Source organism: Rhea americana, unplaced genomic scaffold (genome assembly GCF_003343005.1).
Source record: "Rhea americana isolate MKP2758 unplaced genomic scaffold, rheAme1 scaffold_198, whole genome shotgun sequence".
Taxonomy (NCBI): domain Eukaryota; kingdom Metazoa; phylum Chordata; class Aves; order Rheiformes; family Rheidae; genus Rhea; species Rhea americana.
Window position 1 is genome coordinate 1,467,574 of NW_028186127.1, and position 17,479 is coordinate 1,485,052.

The window sequence follows — 17,479 nt, forward strand, 5'->3', positions numbered from 1 at the left end:
AATATGCTGATACAAAAAAGTGCTGAGCAACTATGCTTTTCAGCTACCTTTTTTTCCCTCAAAGCTTCAACTTTTACTCTTCTGATGATCATAATGTGATGACTTCAGTCCACTCTGAGAATGCTGTGGGGTTCTTTGGGTGGTTTGTTTTAATAAATGTGGCTTTAGGATTTCTGACTTAATAAAAAGTAGTTAAGTTTTAAAAGAATTGGGAAGAAGGGAGAGAGTAATAACAGATTTAGTGTCATTTCTAATGTGAGTGTGACTGGTTTGAACATCCTTCTAATGCTGATAAGCATACTCAGATCCACAAGTTGTTCATCAGGCAATTTGGCATTTTATATTTTAGAACAAAAATAACAATGTAGCTGCATTTCCAAATAAAATAGAATGATTTTCAGACTCAAATTCTGTACATTTAGGACATCAAGGGAGTTCAAATCAACTTTGCAACTGTGGACTGGCAAATTTCTTTTAACAGATGTGTATATATAGATGGTTGTAACAGTAGGGCTTTAAGTGTACTCTTTCCTCCTTCTGTAACAAATGCAAATGAAGAATGTAATTTTGGAAGACCAGGTATAGGCATGCTTATTCTATATAAATTCTGACCAAAACTTGTGGCATTCTGGTATCTGTAGGCTAGAGATCTTGTAGCAGCTTCAGATGTTTGACACTCTAGTAGATGCTTGTGTGCTAAATGCAAAAGCTGAGCAATTGAAACAACTGTGCCTCTTCATGCAACTTAGTATTCTACCCATTTGATGGAACGCACAATAGATTTCTTTAATTTTCAATATGACACATACATTTTCATGTGAAGTTATCAAATTTGTGGTAACAAACTGGGCGTGTATGTGCTTTGCTGGACAGCACTGGTTCTCCCATCTTGAGGAAGATGGGAAGGATCCGTAGTATGAAGTGTTTCCTAGAAGGATGCTCTCACTTTTTCATAATCTATACAAGCTTCTCACCAACAAATCACTTGGATTACAAGGGTCATATTCTACCTGAGCTACCACCGCATATGCAGAAGAGCTGCATTTACAGAATTCCTATATCCCTACAAAAGGAAGTCCTGCTTCTGTTGCTCTACAAACTACTATCATTTAAAATGCCTGTGTGAGATGATGGGAAGTTTCCTCCAACTAGGCTCCTCTGAGTTGCATTTTCAGTGGATGTGCGTCAGATGAGAAAGTCTACAGTATGACTAGGCTGTGTTGTGCAACCTGATCCGTGTCCACAAAATTAACACCCAAGTCCCAGAAGCTACAATGGGACTACTACTAGATTGTTCTAACATAAATGGATGACAAGCTAAGCTTGAAAATTATCTGAAAGGCTGGATTCTTGACACACAAAGCCTCATTGGCACAGACAGATATTAACATAATATTTACTACTAAAAGTTGTGCATGGTCTTTCTACAGGCATCAAGTGGCTTCAGGATGTAGGTCAGGAGCTTAGTCACTGACATGTTATCAATTTGATAAATGTACTTAGCTTCTAAGTGAAACTTATTATGGAATCTGTCACTTCTGAAATCATTTGTTCATATTGGTTAAACAGCAATAGTTTTCATAACTCTATTAAGGTAACAAAGTTTGTTTACTGTATTGAGCAGGCTACAAGTCTGACAGTTTCTAAGATCAGAGTTTCTAGAGGCCATGTTTCTAAAGTTGGTCACTTACCACTGTCACTTTCTCTGGTTCCCAAATCCGAGTGAAATGTACCATTCAAAATAGTTTTCAAAATGGTTACTGAAAACAACATAAGCATATAAAACTGTCTCAATTTTGTGATGAGCTACGTATCAAAGTTGTGTTTCTTCCCTGGTGTCTTGTCCCACCGCATTGCAGAAGCTGTCCTTTCGGCTGGGTGCAGTATTTGGAACGTAAGCCAATGGATCAGGTCGGATCAAGTATCTGTTTTTTTTAAAAAAACAAATTAAAAATTAACTCTTAAGAAGACTTGGCATGAGCAAAGACAAAGTAATTTTCTACTGTTCCTGCTGTAGAAAAGATTTGAGGAAGAACTTAAGCCTTATTTTTGAAGATGCTTAGTCTAGTTCCTATTGAGTAACTTGGGTATAAACAGCTTTTTTTATTATTATTATTTGACATGAGTGGTGTATGTTTTATCCATCTAAACATCATCTGCATATACTGGCCACATCCAAATCTTAATCTTTGGCTCCTGATACTGTTCCTACCTGACTGAGAGCAACTTTGATCTTTTAGGTATGTCAGCTCCATTCCTGGACATTGACTGCAGTTGTTGAACTCACAGTTTTGCCGGTAACTGTATTCTCTTATATATCCCCTCTCTTCATTATGCCTTGAAGAGCAGACAAGTGCTCCACAGACTTATTTCAAGAAGGATTTTTGTAAAGAAACCAGGGATACTTCTTGACACTATGCTCAATAAATAAAAAACCACAATGTTGGTAAGCTTAGTGTGGGCTGACTGTGTGGAGATGGACCCTTACTTTGAGAAAGAACTCCATATTATTAAGGAAAATGCCTCATGAGTTAAATTTAAAGTTCCTCAGTGAGTATTTCAGATCACTTTCCTTAGGATAAGGACGGAAGAGCTTCCCATTAATTTGTAAGTGTAAACTCTACTGTCTTGTCAGCTGTCTCCATTGACAAACTAAATCTAAAAAGTTCTTGGCACTGACTCAGTAGCTGTTTTGTACTACTGTGGACTAATACATTTCAATCTTCTGAACTGTCAGCCAGTGCCTTCCAAAGCTACTATGTTCATAAAAAGAAGACAAGTGACTAGATTCGATCCTAGTATTTTAAATTTGGCCAAAGATGTGCAGTAACATTGAAGGCAGTGAAAACTTTATTTTCAAATCCTGTTTTTGATCAGTTTTTGCAAAGAAAGAAATGCAAGAAAACAAAATGCGAAAGAATCTTCTCTCTCTCATCCTGGAAAAWGTTGGTGCCACACATGTTTCTGTCCTCCTCAGCCAAATGAAACTCCTAGCATTGATAATGCACATACAGAATGTAATCTGCATACTTTCTGGTTCTACAGTGAATGAGAAATTTTTCTGATTATCTGTAGGCTATGATAGAGAAACTAGAAGTCCATGTAGTGCTTGCGAAGTTTTGAAGTATTTTTTCAGTAGCTCTGGAGAAGCAGCCATTTAAAAAAAAAGGCTATGAACTTCTGCCGTTTGGTATCCAAAGGTATCCAGACTGATAATCAGAATATTTAGAAGAATCCTCAAAAAAAGTGAATTGGGAAATATTGATTAACTGAAACTAACGTGGTCTAAAAGTGTGTGAGCAACTGTTGCCATACGTCCTACAGGGCTGCCTTATTTCACCAGCTCGCCTCGTAACAGTGCAGCAGGCTGTTAGTGGCTCCTCAAAGCACGGGCCTCCAASTCCATGGGCTTTTCTTTTCGGTACCCACCATAAAGTCAATTCTCATCTCCACGACCATGATTTAGAAAGACTGCCTACCTGTATTACCTTGWTATTATTTCTGTTTTCTCTCTATAGGGCTTGTTGCTACAATCAAATAGCCTCACCTTTTTGTATAAACAACAAAAAAAGGCAGTTGTCTAAATCATGCTCTCATGCCATCTGTTTGCTTAATGACAAAGATTTAGTACTCTTGCTTTATAACCTTTGACATCTAAGTTTATTCCGATTTCCCTAGCACTACTTAAATGAAACTGGTAAACTTCTGTTTGTGGGCCAGAAGCAATGAAACTGAGGAGTCATGGAAAAGTCTGCTCTCTCCTGTAAAAATACTATCATCAAATTACAGAATCAGGAAGGTTGGAAGGGACCTCTGGAGATCATCTAGTCCAACCTCCCTGCTCAGCAGGGTCACCTAGGGCAYGTTAGACAGGGTTGCATCCAGGCGGACCTTGGATATCTCCAGAGAAGGAGACTCCACAACCTCTCTGGGCAACCGGGTCCAGTGCTCCATCCATCTCACAGGGAAGAAATTCCCCCTCACGGTCAGGCAGAACTGCCTGTGGTTCAGTTTCTGCCCACTGCCTCTTGTCCTGTCACATGGGACAACTGAAAAGAGTCTGTCCCCGTCCCCCTTACATTGGTAAGATCCCCCCTCAGCCTTCTCTTCCCCAGGCTGAAGAGGCCCAGCTCTCRCAGCCGTTCCTCAGAGGGCAGGAGCTCTGGCCCTCTCATCATCCTTGTAACCCTGCAATGGACTCTCTCCAGGAGCTCCGTGTCTCTCTTGTACTGGGGAGCCCAGACCTGGACGCAGTCCTCGAGATGAGGCCTCCCCAGGGCTGCGTAGAGGGGCAGGATCACCTCCCTCGACCTGCTGGCCACACTCTTCCTAATGCAGCCCAGGAGACCATTGGCCTTCCTGGCCACAAGGGCACACTGCTGGCTCATGGTSAACTTGTCATCCACCAGCACTCCCAGGTCCTTCTCTGCAGAGCTGCTCTCCAGCAGGTCAGCCCCCAGCCTGTACTCCAAATTAAGAATATTCTAAATGCATGAAAAATCTTATTTTTTTTCCATGATTAATATTATTATCCTTTCTAGTGTAGAGAGGCAGGATAGTGAAATCGCTCGCTGTGCTAGCAAGTGGGTAAGATGGGGAGTACCAGTGCAATGGCTTGATTTAGCTGAATATGAGAACAGATGACTCAAATATGGACTGTCATTCCTGGTTCACATTTATAGCTCATTTAATACTGAGTTAGATTCAGGCATAGCTGAATATATACGGCTGTTATATAGTCTGCATGTATCTTTACTCACTTAAGGCATTGGAGCAAGTTTAAGGAAACAAATTTGAAGGCCTAAGAAACTAAATTTCAATTCTTTTATATTTTGTTTTGGAGAAATAGTTTCTTAGACTCTGGGCAAAAATTCAGATTTTTTTTTTATTTTTTCTTACTTTAGACTAAGCTAAACCAAGGATTTGGTTTAGTAATTTTTAGTCTTTTTTTTACTTTTAAAATTCAGAAAAAAATTACTTTTTTTACTTCTAGAATTTAGAAAAAAGGAATTTAGGCTCTGAATCACAAGTAACTCTGTAATAGGTAATCCATAGAAGTGCACAGTATTACCTTAGTCATAAGCCTTAATGAAACTGTCAGAAGTCTGTCTATTTTGGTCAACAGCTGCTAGAGCTCTGAAGGTTTATAACTGTATTTCTTACTGCTGCCAAATCTCTGTGATMATCTTTGTCCCCGTCCCTATCAATGACTATGACACTTCTTTATATTGTGCTAGTTCAGATCTGTATGTTGTTTAATATAACTGCAATAAACTAGAAGTATAATATCATACTGAATGCTAAGGACTTGTAAAAGGTGTATAGGTTTGAGAAATCAGAGAATGAAAGTTAAATTTATAGCACTTAAAGTACATGTTTATTTTATTTCTTTTTTTAATCATCGATATGCACAGAAGTGTGATTCAGATGGGGTTAGGTCATGCTGACCTAAAAATGCACTCTTCTGACAAGTTAGATGAATGACTGGAAGAAATCTGGAAAATATACTGTGAGGTGGGAGGAGGTATAGGCATAGTCTGGCAAATGTGCCTGCTTATCAGCAGGAAGGATAAAAAAACAAAAAGCCTTTTACTTGCTCAGGGCTTTTGTGGTTAAGGGAAAAGCTCTGTGGAAAGCGAACAATCTTTTCTTTGCCTTTCCACTAATAATTCTCCACTGCATGAGGGTGAACTGGCTGCCTAGTTGAGAGAACTATGATCAAGCAAAGTAATTATCTGGATAACTGAAGTATTAACTATTATCCAGATACCAATACCACCTTTTCTGTGCCAGTTTAAAAAATAAAGAAGTCTCAGCCTGAACGCACCAGCTGTGAAGTCAAGTCTCCTTAAGCATTAAGGAGTGAATACACATCAAGCTCAGGTAATAGTATGCACATTTACAGGTTATTTCTTAGTACACATCATACTAGGGAGTTCCATAGCAACGAAAATATTATTTCAAGGCATTTCAGCAGGTTTTATGACAACTTCCTTTATATTTGATATAGTTATTATTTTGCTATGCTTTTCAAATACCACAGTGCTACACAGCACTGCTTTCCCTCCTTCCCCCCACTCCTCCCCCTACTGTTACACTACTCAGGTCAAACAGTTTTCCTCCTTGTGAATAGGAAACCTGACAGGTCAGCACTAGTGTGGAGGTGCAGCCCTTGGTATAAATGGGCTGTGTGGTTTCCTTCCTGTGGAGCAGGTAGGGTATGGTAATACAGCAATGCAGAGGCAGGAGATAGAAATGGTATTTATAGGTTTAACCCTGTATCACGAGGGTCGAGCTGTCAGGGCCTGAACATTGCAGTAACATCAGACTTCAGTATGTGAGAATGCCTGATAATCATCTGAAAGGCTTGACTAGTTCAGACTTTGTGTTCACCTATTTCTTTTTCATACATTCTGCGAAATTCCTTGTAAGTAAGGGAAAAGAAACCTTTTCTGTGTTAAGGTCTTGCTACTCATGTTTGAATTATCTTAGGCTATTAATTGCATGTAGGTCTCCCACCATCTTTGCTGAGAAGACTGCTCTTTACTTTAAAGGTCTTTGAATCCATAAAGGACAATCTTACCTAAAAACATGAATCTGAAGGGTTGATCTTAAGACTAGCTGGCTAAATTAAAAGCAAGAATATTAATTCTGTGAAGCTATCCAGCAGACTTGTTTATACTTTCTTTAATACATAAAGAGAAGGAATCACCAGAGAATATGGAAGACAAAGGATTATCAGAAAGMAGTTGTGCGTGTGTGTGTATACATATAGTCTATGTATATACACACACATTATGTGTGTATACACATGTAAACAATATATAAAACAAATTTCTGTTTACATAAAACCTCCATCTTAATTTTTATTGTTTTGCAGGTGCGRTTTTCTTCTAGCGGGAAGGTATTAAAGTAAAATTGAGGCAAAAGTGCAAACTTTGCAGGTTTTTTTTATGCTTTAACTTACACTATGTCATTAAGTTCCAGTCTTGTATCTGGAGAGGGATTGATCAGGATGTAAGAGAGGGTGTTCTGATGATCATTCATTTCATCTAAAGGACAAAAAAAAGATACCAGATTAATTATCTTGTTTACAAAGAAATTGTCAAGAGTATTATTTATGGCAAACTAATTCGATAAAAGATCATCCTTGGTTCATAGAGCTGTCAAAGATAGTGTCAGATGTCAGTCAAAGTGATCTGATAAGTTTCATGTATTTCTTTCAAATATACTTGCATTGGAACAGTCTAACATAGCATCTTTTGAATTACCAGCTCTTAAAATATCGAGCAGGATTATCACAACAAAACTTAGATTTGTCTCACTTTATCATAGGCAATGGTCCTATGTTTACCTTGAAGATGCTTTCATTTTATTTAGTAATCAACACTAACATAGCTAAAGAAAGTTTAATATCTGAAATACGTTCCCCTTGCCACTCCTTAGGTGCATCTCTGATTGCCAAAGCTGTATTTCTAGATTTATGTAGTAACCATCATAAATTACAGAAGTACAAAACCGTTCAGTGATTGTGTCTTCTGGAACAAAGACACTGTCACTGTTATCAGGGAAAAGCGATGCTGGCATTAATGCCTATATTTTAAAACACAGTTAGCTTCCCAGAGTCTCTACAGAGGACAGCCAAAGATGCTCATAGAATATACTATGTGGTGGTGATGRGGAAGCATAAACATAGCTAGGATTTGAGCCTGTGGTTCTAAGTAATAGTTAGTGTGCAAAATTGTTAAGAAGTCCCAGAAGCCCTCTAGCAGTCACATTGTTTGTTTCATCGACCACTCTAGTAAAGTTAATTTCAGACACTAAGCCATAGGGGATGCCTATGTTGAAATATATAAGAGAATGCAGAGCTTTGATATCAGCATGATAAAAATATTTTGAATTGAGATGTTAAGCATTCATACAAGAATATATTAGAAACATGTTATGATGAAATGAAGCAAATAACTATCTGGGAGTGTGAAAGGATTCAATATTCTTTAGTTGTACAATGCAAGCTTAAACTTAAGAGTAGTGATGGCATGTATCGAAAGCAGTCCTTTAGTGCCAGTCCATTGGTAGTAAGAAATGTAATCTCAATGCCACATTCAAAGCTGTATTACATCTGTATTGATGTTATAGCACAAAGTAGAAGTATGGCCTTTAAGCTCCGCATGAAAAGAAAACTGCTTTTGCAAAATGAATAGACACTCCGAGCAGCTTTGTTACTGTGATCGGAGGAAGCTGAACAAACTATCATCACTGAGGAAGAAATGTGTTGTCAACGACCAGGAACAGTTCCACTGAATCAGGAGGCAGAGACAGTTCTCTGGGAATCCTGTTTTTAAGTCACTGAACACTAATAAAGTTTCTAGAATGGTTGAGACCAGTGGAATGCACTTTAAGGCAGGCGCAGGAGGAGAATTTSGCAGCTATACAGGCACTGCTTAGGAACAATGCAGTACTCCCTTAGGCAGTACAGCAGGTTTCCATCTGCAAGAGCAGCACAGAGCAGACTGTGCTGAATTCAGAACCCAGTTATCATCCTTATGTTTGTCCRAGTTGGAACAAAAAAATGGATAATGACTGAGGATTATAGGATTAATTCAGTCTGGAAGGGACCTCAGGGAGGGGGGTTCATCTCCTGCTCGAAGCAGGATCATGTGTGTTTGCTTTCTAAAACCTCAGTACAGGTTCCTATTGCTTCATGTTGCTCTTCACGCCAGAATCAGTGGCGGCAGATAAGTTCTATGGAACAAATACTTCTGCAGGTGAAGAACATATTATCCTTATTTCGCAGCAATTTATCTGTGCGATCAGTATAAACGTTCTTCAACTACACTTTTCATCTCTCTTTGTAAGAGCATGCTGTGCTTCAGCAGATAGTCCTATGGGTTTGAAGGAATAGGGAGACTAAAGTTTCTACCTCACACTTAACGTGCAGCAGAACTTGTAAGGAGACGCTCGTTGTGAAGGTGAGTTAGAGAAGGATGCTGCTGGTGACAGAGGGAGAAGGAGCCGTGACAGTGTGACAGTCCAAGACAGAAGCTGTGTGTGTAGAACTGTGATGTTTTGGGGATGTTTCTGGCATGTGCCAGAGCTTCAGTTCTTCAATTCTGGTTTTCTTGCCTTATCCTTGCCTCAAGAATAATGAAATAAGGAATTAATAAGATATAATAGTTCATGAAATGTATTTTCTTTTTGACTGTTCTAAAAACTTTGTTTTGCATTTTTTACACTCACAGCAATTTTTAATGCAACACAATTTCATTTTAAGGTCTATCATGTATCTTTGGTTGGTATTTGGGAAGTAGGGATTTTCATCTTCTGTTAGAATTAAGTCTAAGTGATAGCCAATGCTAAACACAGTTGCATGGCATTTCCGTCTGCTTTACAAATCTATCAATGTGTTTTTCCACTTTCCATGTGTATCAAGTGATGTTACCTTTTTCCTTTTATGACTCATGCCAATTGGTTAAAAGCGGAAAACTATATAAACATAAATTGATATTTCTTGTTATTTTTAACCATTCTCCTAATGATACATTGCAAATGAAGTAGATCTTGCCATTGGTGTGTTGGAGGGGTTAAGGTTTTGTCTAGTAGTGTCTTACTATACTGATGTAGCTGATATTTTAGTATATTTGTTTAGTTTTCTTTTTGGTACATTCCCTGGAGTGTTGCAAGGAGATGATCTTAATTTGGTCAGCCTTTTAAAAAAAAAATAAAATAAAAAAAAAAATAAAAAAATAAAAATAAGTGAGAGGAGGCATTTCTTCTTTGCTAACTTCTCTTCAGCATCTTAGGGGAAAATCATTTGAAACAAAACAATTCTAACTTAATTTTTTATGTAATTGAAGCATTCTTGATATTCTCTCTGTAGGCTGAGAATTACTATATTGGGTGTTTTCTAGTATGTGTGGTTTTTATACATTCTTGTATCATGTATTTTTGCACCAGTGTAAGTACATCTGCCTAGAAAACAATCAGGTAAACTCATACAGACTCTTAGTATGGATGTAATTAATACAGCTTAAGTAGTGTTTCAGATTACAGCCTATTGTTTTAAGGTTAACCTGATGCAAAGTATTGTAACAAGTACAAGCACACGTACCACTACACTGGCCTAATTATGCCTCTACTAGAGGTTTGTACTGCCAACAACATATTGTGTCTGGTTTGAATTAAACGATTTTGGCATTAACTGAACTTAAATTGGAGATCTTGGGAGTTGTTAGGCTCAACATGAAGAGTGCTGAAGACCAGGAGATTGACTTTAGACATCATGCCAGTATGTGCAAGTACATAAGGGGATGTGGTTCTTTCCCTAATTGTTTTTTCATTGCTCCTGGCACTTGCCAAGAGAATACTAAGGAGCGTCTGCAGCTCCTGCAGGGAACTGGCCTGGTGCCTGCTGTTTTGAAAGAACAGGRAGATTAAAAAGCTTCTACTATGTGCTTAAAAGGTAGTGGAATGAGTGAGGATTGAGCTAGCTCTAAAGGTGAGTGAAAAGCTGATGTGATTTCTCACTGAGTGTGAGGGGGGCAGAAGGATAGCCGTGGGAATGTGACGGCCCAGGTCTGCGACTGGCTGTGTAAAACCAATCCGTGTGCAGACTGCAGGTGTTGCTGTGTTGATCAAAATAGCAGCTTTCTCTACAATGAGACATATCTGTAAAAACAGGGAAGGGATAATGAAAATTTCTAAATGAGATACATTGCAGGTAAATATCATTGGGTGAAGCAAGCCTATCAAGCTTTGGCTGTTCTGTGGGTGTTGTAGAAGTGAATTGAATTTGAAAAATGAAATTTACTGTTGGATCTTAACTGGGATTTTAAGAGAAAAGCAGGGATCCACTGAAGTTTTCTTGTGACTTATTAATATGAAGCAAGTTTACAGTACTTTCCTGTGGCTGATCAAATGTTTTGGGGATCTATATGGCTTTTGGAAAACATTTAGCTGTGATTCTTCCTGCAGAGAGCCATATAGTGGGGTTAGTAAGTGGGAATAGTAATTATCCAGTTAGGGTGCAGGAAAAAGATTGTTATATAATGCCAATCTACTCTGAAAACAGGTTACACGTTTATTTCCATATTTCTCTTATTCAGTAGAGTTCTGCCTAGTTACTTGATTGAGCCCTGTGGAGGCTAATGAATCTAAAGTGAAAATTAGGTGGAACTGTGTTCTGGCATGCACAGTCAGTGACAACAACTTTAATTGCATTTTGATTTGACTAAGCTAGACAGAACTGGGATAACTCCCAGGCCACACAACAATAAAGCTGTGGAATAAACCTCCACAGATGCTAAGAGCTGTCACAGAACTTGCATCTTTGTCTCTTCCTTTTGCTTCATAAAGGCATTTCAGTGTTATATACCCATCAAATAGATATAAATAAAAATAAAAAATTATGGTTTATTTGCTAAAATAATTTATGCACCTCTTCTGAAAGGATGAAAGAGCAGAAAACAACCCAGAGTAGTGTTTAGTTTAGTGTTTCTTAATGCATAACTTGAAAATGTTTGCATGCTACTGTGAGGATGGTGGAGTATCAACCCAAGAAATATGTAAATATGAATTCAAATTATTTAAGTGGAAGTTTTCCTTATGAGATGTTATCCAAATGTAAACCATCTTTTAGCTCACAGAAGCCTGTTATTTGTAAAAATCTTGTACTAGTAAATTGGGGTTGTCTAATAGCAAGTTACTTTTGTATTTGCCTTCTTCAGTAAACCAGTATTGCAAGACTGTCCTTTGGTTATGAATCCAAAATGGATGAAGCAGGCTTCATTCAGCTGGTGTCTGCCAAGTCTAGCTGAACAGGTTTGTTTTGTTTTGTTTTAATTCCTCTAGGAGTAACTAAGCCTGGTGCAGACTTTGCAACTATGTTAAGAAAATCCAGGTAACGGGTAAAATAGAAACTCCTTTTGGAAAAAGGATGCAGAATTTCAGGCTATGGCAATTTTTTTTCCATTCCTTGATTCACTTATCAAATAATTCTAGAGAAATAACTATTCTCTCTAAAACTTCACATTAAGGATGGCTAAGAAAAGATGGATATTGCCACCAGTTCTCCGAAAGTATGACTTATGACTAAACAACAGACATGATAGGTTAACTCATGGCTTTTTGTGCTTTCTAGACTTAACTCTTTTGATCCAGTTGCCAAGCAGCTATGTTTGCATATATTAATAAAGATGTCACAGAACTCTATCAATAGCTTTAAAAAGACAGCATTGGCTTTGTTGGAAAAGGAGTTGTTGGACACAAACAGCACATACAGACCTAGTGAAACACTCTTCAATGACTAATGTGACACCTTTTTACTTCTTTAAAAAAAAAAGGAGGAAAAAAAAATCCTCACGTATGAGTGAACTTCACAACAGTTCTCTCCATTTATATTTCAGTGTGTGTTCAGTTGTTCATTGACGGGGAATGTTTATATATTCAGGTTATACATATCATATATGCAAAATATAACTGACTGACATGCAGTCTTCTGAGTTTTTCATCTGAAAACAGAAATTGACCATAATAGAATTGATTTTTTTTAGAAAAAAAAAAAATCCATCAGGTTTTCCTCAGTAAAAAACATAACATTACCATAAACTTAGTATCATTTATGGCAGCCTTAGTTTGTAGAAGATTAAAAATAAGTATGTCTGGTATAATACCAATATTTATTAATAAAAGTATTATAGTAATTATACCGTATCCTGCTGGAGAAAGGCCCAGATGCTTCATTCTGTTTTTCACAAGTTCGGCAAGTTCCTGTCTTTCTGACCTCCTGTAAAGGTTCATCCGCTGCTGGCTTATCTTCTCCGCTGTTTTACCAGAGTGTCTTGGGACTTTCCTGCTCAGCCGTCGGGCCCACTGCATGCTTTTTCGTCGTAACAAGGGATGATCTGACTGATCACTGGATGTTGAGTTACGATGATTACTACGATAATTAACTTGTTCTTTAGTGTCTTCCCATTCTTCCACACTGATAGAGATTTGAGACTTGAAAGAAAAATGATAGGAGGGTCAGGGCTTTAAGAAATGGAAACAGAAAAAGACATTGTCTCCTCTTGTCAATATGGCATTTGAACATGTGTTTTGGTTGTGGTGGAGCTGAGGGAATTTAACTGTTGATGCTTAGCAAGCATCGCTAAATTGGGCATCCTGTACTAGAAACTTTGACCTGTTATGTAAAATACTCACTTATAATGTAAATATATTTCTCAGTTGCCAAATCAGTTRCACATTATTTAACGCTTGATCTTCTTGATTCTGAAAATAAGGATTCTAGCTGCATTGTACTGCATTTCCTAAATCTAGGGATCTGTTCTGGATCAAATGTCTGCATTCTTCCAAGTCTTTGCATATTTTGAGAAATCCAAGTTATGTAACTGCTTTTTAGAAATATATTGTGGATTCATTAAGTAACAGTTCAACTTTGCAAAATTGAGTGCCCTGTTTAAGACCACAGGTGAAATGTGACTCAGCTATTTCTCAAATTCCCATGTGTTTCTGACTTCCCAGCTCTTGATTTATGGAACACCTGTGTGGTTCCAGGATGTTCCTACAGAGCATTGATTAGTCCTTGATGTGGTAGAGGAGCCAACGAGGCAAGGGGTGCTGCTGGACCTTATACTAATGAACAAAGAAGGACTGGTTCATTGGAGATGTGAAGGATAGGGGCAGCCTTGGCTGCAGTGATCATGAGTTCAGGATCCTGCAGGAAGGAAGCAGGGCAGTAAGCACTATCGCAACCCTGGACTTCAGGAGAGCGGACTTCGGGCTCTTCAGGAACCTACTTAGAGGAATCCTGTGGGTTAGGGCTCTAGAAGGAAGGGGGAGTCCAAGAGAGCTGATTAATATTCAAGCATCACTTTCTCCAAGCTCAGGAGCTGTGCGTCCCTATGAGTAAGAGGCCCAGCAAAGAGGGTGGGAGACCTACATGGATAAGCAAGGAGCTCCTGGCAAAACTTGGACAGAAGAAGAAAGTACATAGAATGTAGAAGAGGGGACAGGCCACTTGGGAGGAATATAGGGACACTGTCAGAGTATGCAGGGATGTGATGAGGAAGGCTGAGGCCCATTTGGAATTAAACCTGGCAAGGAATGTCAAGGACAACAAGAAGGACTTCTTCAAATACGTCAGTAGCAAAAGGAAGATTAGGGAAACTGTGGGCCTATTGCTGAATGGGGGTGAGTGCCCTGGTGACAAAGGATACAGAGAAGGCAGAGTTACTGAATGCCTCCTTTGCTTTAGTCTTCACTGCTAAGGCCAGCCTTCAGGAATTCCACACCCTGGAGATGAGAGCAAAAGTCTGGAGAAAGGAAGACTTTCTCTTGGTTGAAGAGGATCAGGTTAGAAACCGTTGAGGCAAACTTGACACCCACAAATCCATGGGCCCTAATGGGATGCACCCATGAGTACTGAGGGCGCTGGTGGGATGTCTTTGCTAGGCCACTCCATCATTTTTGAAAGGTCATGGAGAACTGGAGAGGTGTCTGAGGACTGGAAGAAAGCCAGTGTCACTCCAGTCTTCAAAAAGGGCAAGAAAGAGGACCCAGGAAACTACAGGCCAGTCACCTCCATCGCTTCCATCCCTGGAAAGGTGATGGAACAGCTCATTCTGGATGTCATCTCCAGGCCTATGGAGGACAAGAGGGTGATCAGGAGTAGCCAGCATGGATTCACCATGGGAAATCCTGCTAATCAATGTGATTGCCTTCTATGACAGAATGACTGGCTGGATAGAGGAGGGGAGAGCAGTGGACGTTGYGTACCTTGACTTCAGCGAGGCTTTTGACACTGTCTCCCATAACATCCTCCTAGAGAAGCTCAGGAAGCGTGGGTTAGATGAGTGGACAGTGAGGTGGATTAAGAACTGGCTGATTATCATCAGTGGCACAGTCTAGTTGGAGGCCTGTAGTTAGCAGTGTCCCTCAGGGCTCAATACAGGGTCCACGCTTGTTCAGCTTACTTATTCATCAATGACCTGGATGAGGGTCATTGCACCTTCAGCAAGTTTGCTGATGATCCCAAGCTGGGAGGAGTGGCTGACACACCTGAGGACTGTGCTGCCATTCAGAGAGACCTGAACAGCCTGGAGAGTTGGGCGGAGAGGAACCTCATGAGGTTCAACAAGGACAAGTGCAGAGCCCTGCACATGGGGAAAACTAACCCTAGGCACCAGTACAAACTGGGGGCTGACCTTCTGGAGAGCGCCTCTGCAGAGAAGGACCTGGGAGTGCTGGTGGATGACAAATTGACCAYGAGCCAGCAATGTGCCCTTGTGGCCAGGAAGGCCAATGGTCTCCTGGGCTGCATTAGGAAGAGTGTGGCCAGCAGGTGGAGGGAGATGATCCTGCCCCTCTACTCAGCCCTGGGGAGGCCTCATCTCGAGGACTGCGTCCAGGTCTGGGCTCCTCAGTATGAGACATGGAGCTACTGGAGAGAGTCCAGCGTAGGGCTACGAAGGTGATTAAGGGACTGGAGCCCTCTGAGGAACGGCTGTGAGAGCTGGGCCTCTTCAGCCTGGGGAAGAGAAGACTGAGGGGGGATCTTATCAATGTTGAAAAATACCTGTGTCAAGAGGATGGGACCAGTCTCTTTTCAGTTGTCCCATGTGACAGGACAAGAGGCAACAGGCACAAACTGAAACACAGGAAATTCCAGCTGAATATGAGGAAGAGCTTCTTTACCATGAGAGTGACAGAGCACTGGAACAGGTTGCCCAGAGAGGTTGTGAAGTCTCCTTCTTTGGAATATATTCAAAACCTGTCTGGACATGAACTTGTGCAATGTGCTGTAGGTGACTATGCTTGAGCAGGGGAGTTGGACTAGATGATCTCCAGAGGTCCCTTCCAACTTGAACCATTCTGTGATTCTGTGTGTCTGATGACAGGGAGGTATGCCACAGCTTTCAGCATGACTTGGGGCACCCCTTGCAAAGGAGGAAATCCATAGTTCCTACATGCAAGCAAAGTTATGTTGCTTTTTCACCATGGTAGTAAGAACAACAAAAAAGATTTAGAAGGGCCAGTATCTGGTCAATATCTATTGCTGTAGCTTCCTCATGGCACCCAGTGCCCAAGTATGATGAATAGCATGTTTGTACAAACACATACAAAGGTACTGAAATAAATCAATGGGCTACAGACACAGTTGTAACATACACCAAAAGAACATAGGGAATGTAACAGAAAACATTTCAACAGACAACTTTAAAATTGTTTTAATTTCATTGTCAAATTTAATTTTTTTCCAGAACTATTTTATAATGCTGAACTATCATTGTGATCTTTGGAAAGTAAGTCTTTTACTGATATTGAAGTAATACAAAATAGTGGAGTCCTCATTGGAATCAGTGCAGTCATATTAGCAAGTTACTGATGAGTGATTTCAGGAGGTTGAATGTGTATGTATGGGGAAACAAGCCTGAATAAAATTGTGTAAAACAAAGCTTACCTAAAGTGAAAAGTAAAGCTGGCTCTGTTAATATGAATTGAAAGAACAGAAAGAGTTCCTACAAGTGATTTGTGAACAAAGCAATTTTCTCTGAAGAACTACTGATTTCTTGATCTCTGAGGTTCTAAGGGCCATTCCCCTTTCAAAAAATAAACAAAATTCTGAAGGCAAGATTCTGTTGTCCACATCAGTGTTGGGTATAATCTTTCTGTAAGAGGTCCATTTCTTTCTCTGCCCCCCCCCGATCTGTAGAGTTCCTGGAGTCTATAAGTTATAGTTCAACTTGAGCAAGTCTGACGGTGTGAGGAAGACTCCCCCCTCCCTTGCGTTGACTAACTCTTATTTACAGCAGACTAAAGAATCTAACTCTAGAATTCCCTAGGGACATGCCACCTAGCTCCACAGGGCCTCTCTGAAAGTCCCAGTTTGTCAGCTTTCAGATATTTAAGACGTTTGTGTGAAGAACAACGATGCTTTAAGCTTTATTTAATCAAAGATGATSCATTGCATAGTTTCCTTTCCTGCAAGTACTATTGAAAAATGAGTACATTGCTGTGTACGTAAAAACAGGTGGGCACTAATCAAATATGCTGTCACAAAATGCCTATATTAATCCAATTCTGTTTTTTTTAAAACTAGTAAGGATTTTGCTGCCTGGCTTAAGCTTGGAAACAGGCAGATGGTAAACAAGTACTTGTGAAGCCATTTCTCCTGACTGACGAAGAGGAAAAGGAAAACAAAAGACAATTTAAGCAGAAGTGAATCTAAAGGAGCAAATGTGGATGGCTCAACAGCAAGCGCAGAAAAAAATTACACAGTAATGAGGAAGATTTCTTATCTCCTTTTTTTATGAAATGGAAATAGTTTGAATCATATGACCATATCATTAAGTGGCATGTTAGATGTGCCTTGTTATTTAGCAACTAGACCAGTGGAAACGTCCTTTCTTTTTTAAGGAATAATAGCTATCCTCTTAGACTAACAAGGGCTTCTGATTTGGCTAATTGAAGCTTTTTTTTT

At 39.6% G+C, this 17,479-nt stretch overlaps 1 protein-coding gene across 1 annotated transcript in view; it reads right to left on the reverse strand.

The window, feature by feature from the left end:
- Positions 1-404: 404 nt before the first annotated feature.
- KCNT2 (potassium sodium-activated channel subfamily T member 2) overlaps positions 405-17,479 on the reverse strand; it is a 160,645-nt gene continuing 143,570 nt past the window's right edge. Inside the window, exons 27-29 of the mRNA XM_085303198.1 lie at positions 12,708-12,999; positions 6,968-7,052; positions 405-1,925 (exon numbers count right to left, since the gene is read on the reverse strand). Of these exons, the coding sequence (XP_085159324.1) occupies positions 1,814-1,925; positions 6,968-7,052; positions 12,708-12,999 (489 nt within the window). The 3' untranslated portion in view covers positions 405-1,813. The remainder of the gene's footprint in view (positions 1,926-6,967; positions 7,053-12,707; positions 13,000-17,479) is intronic.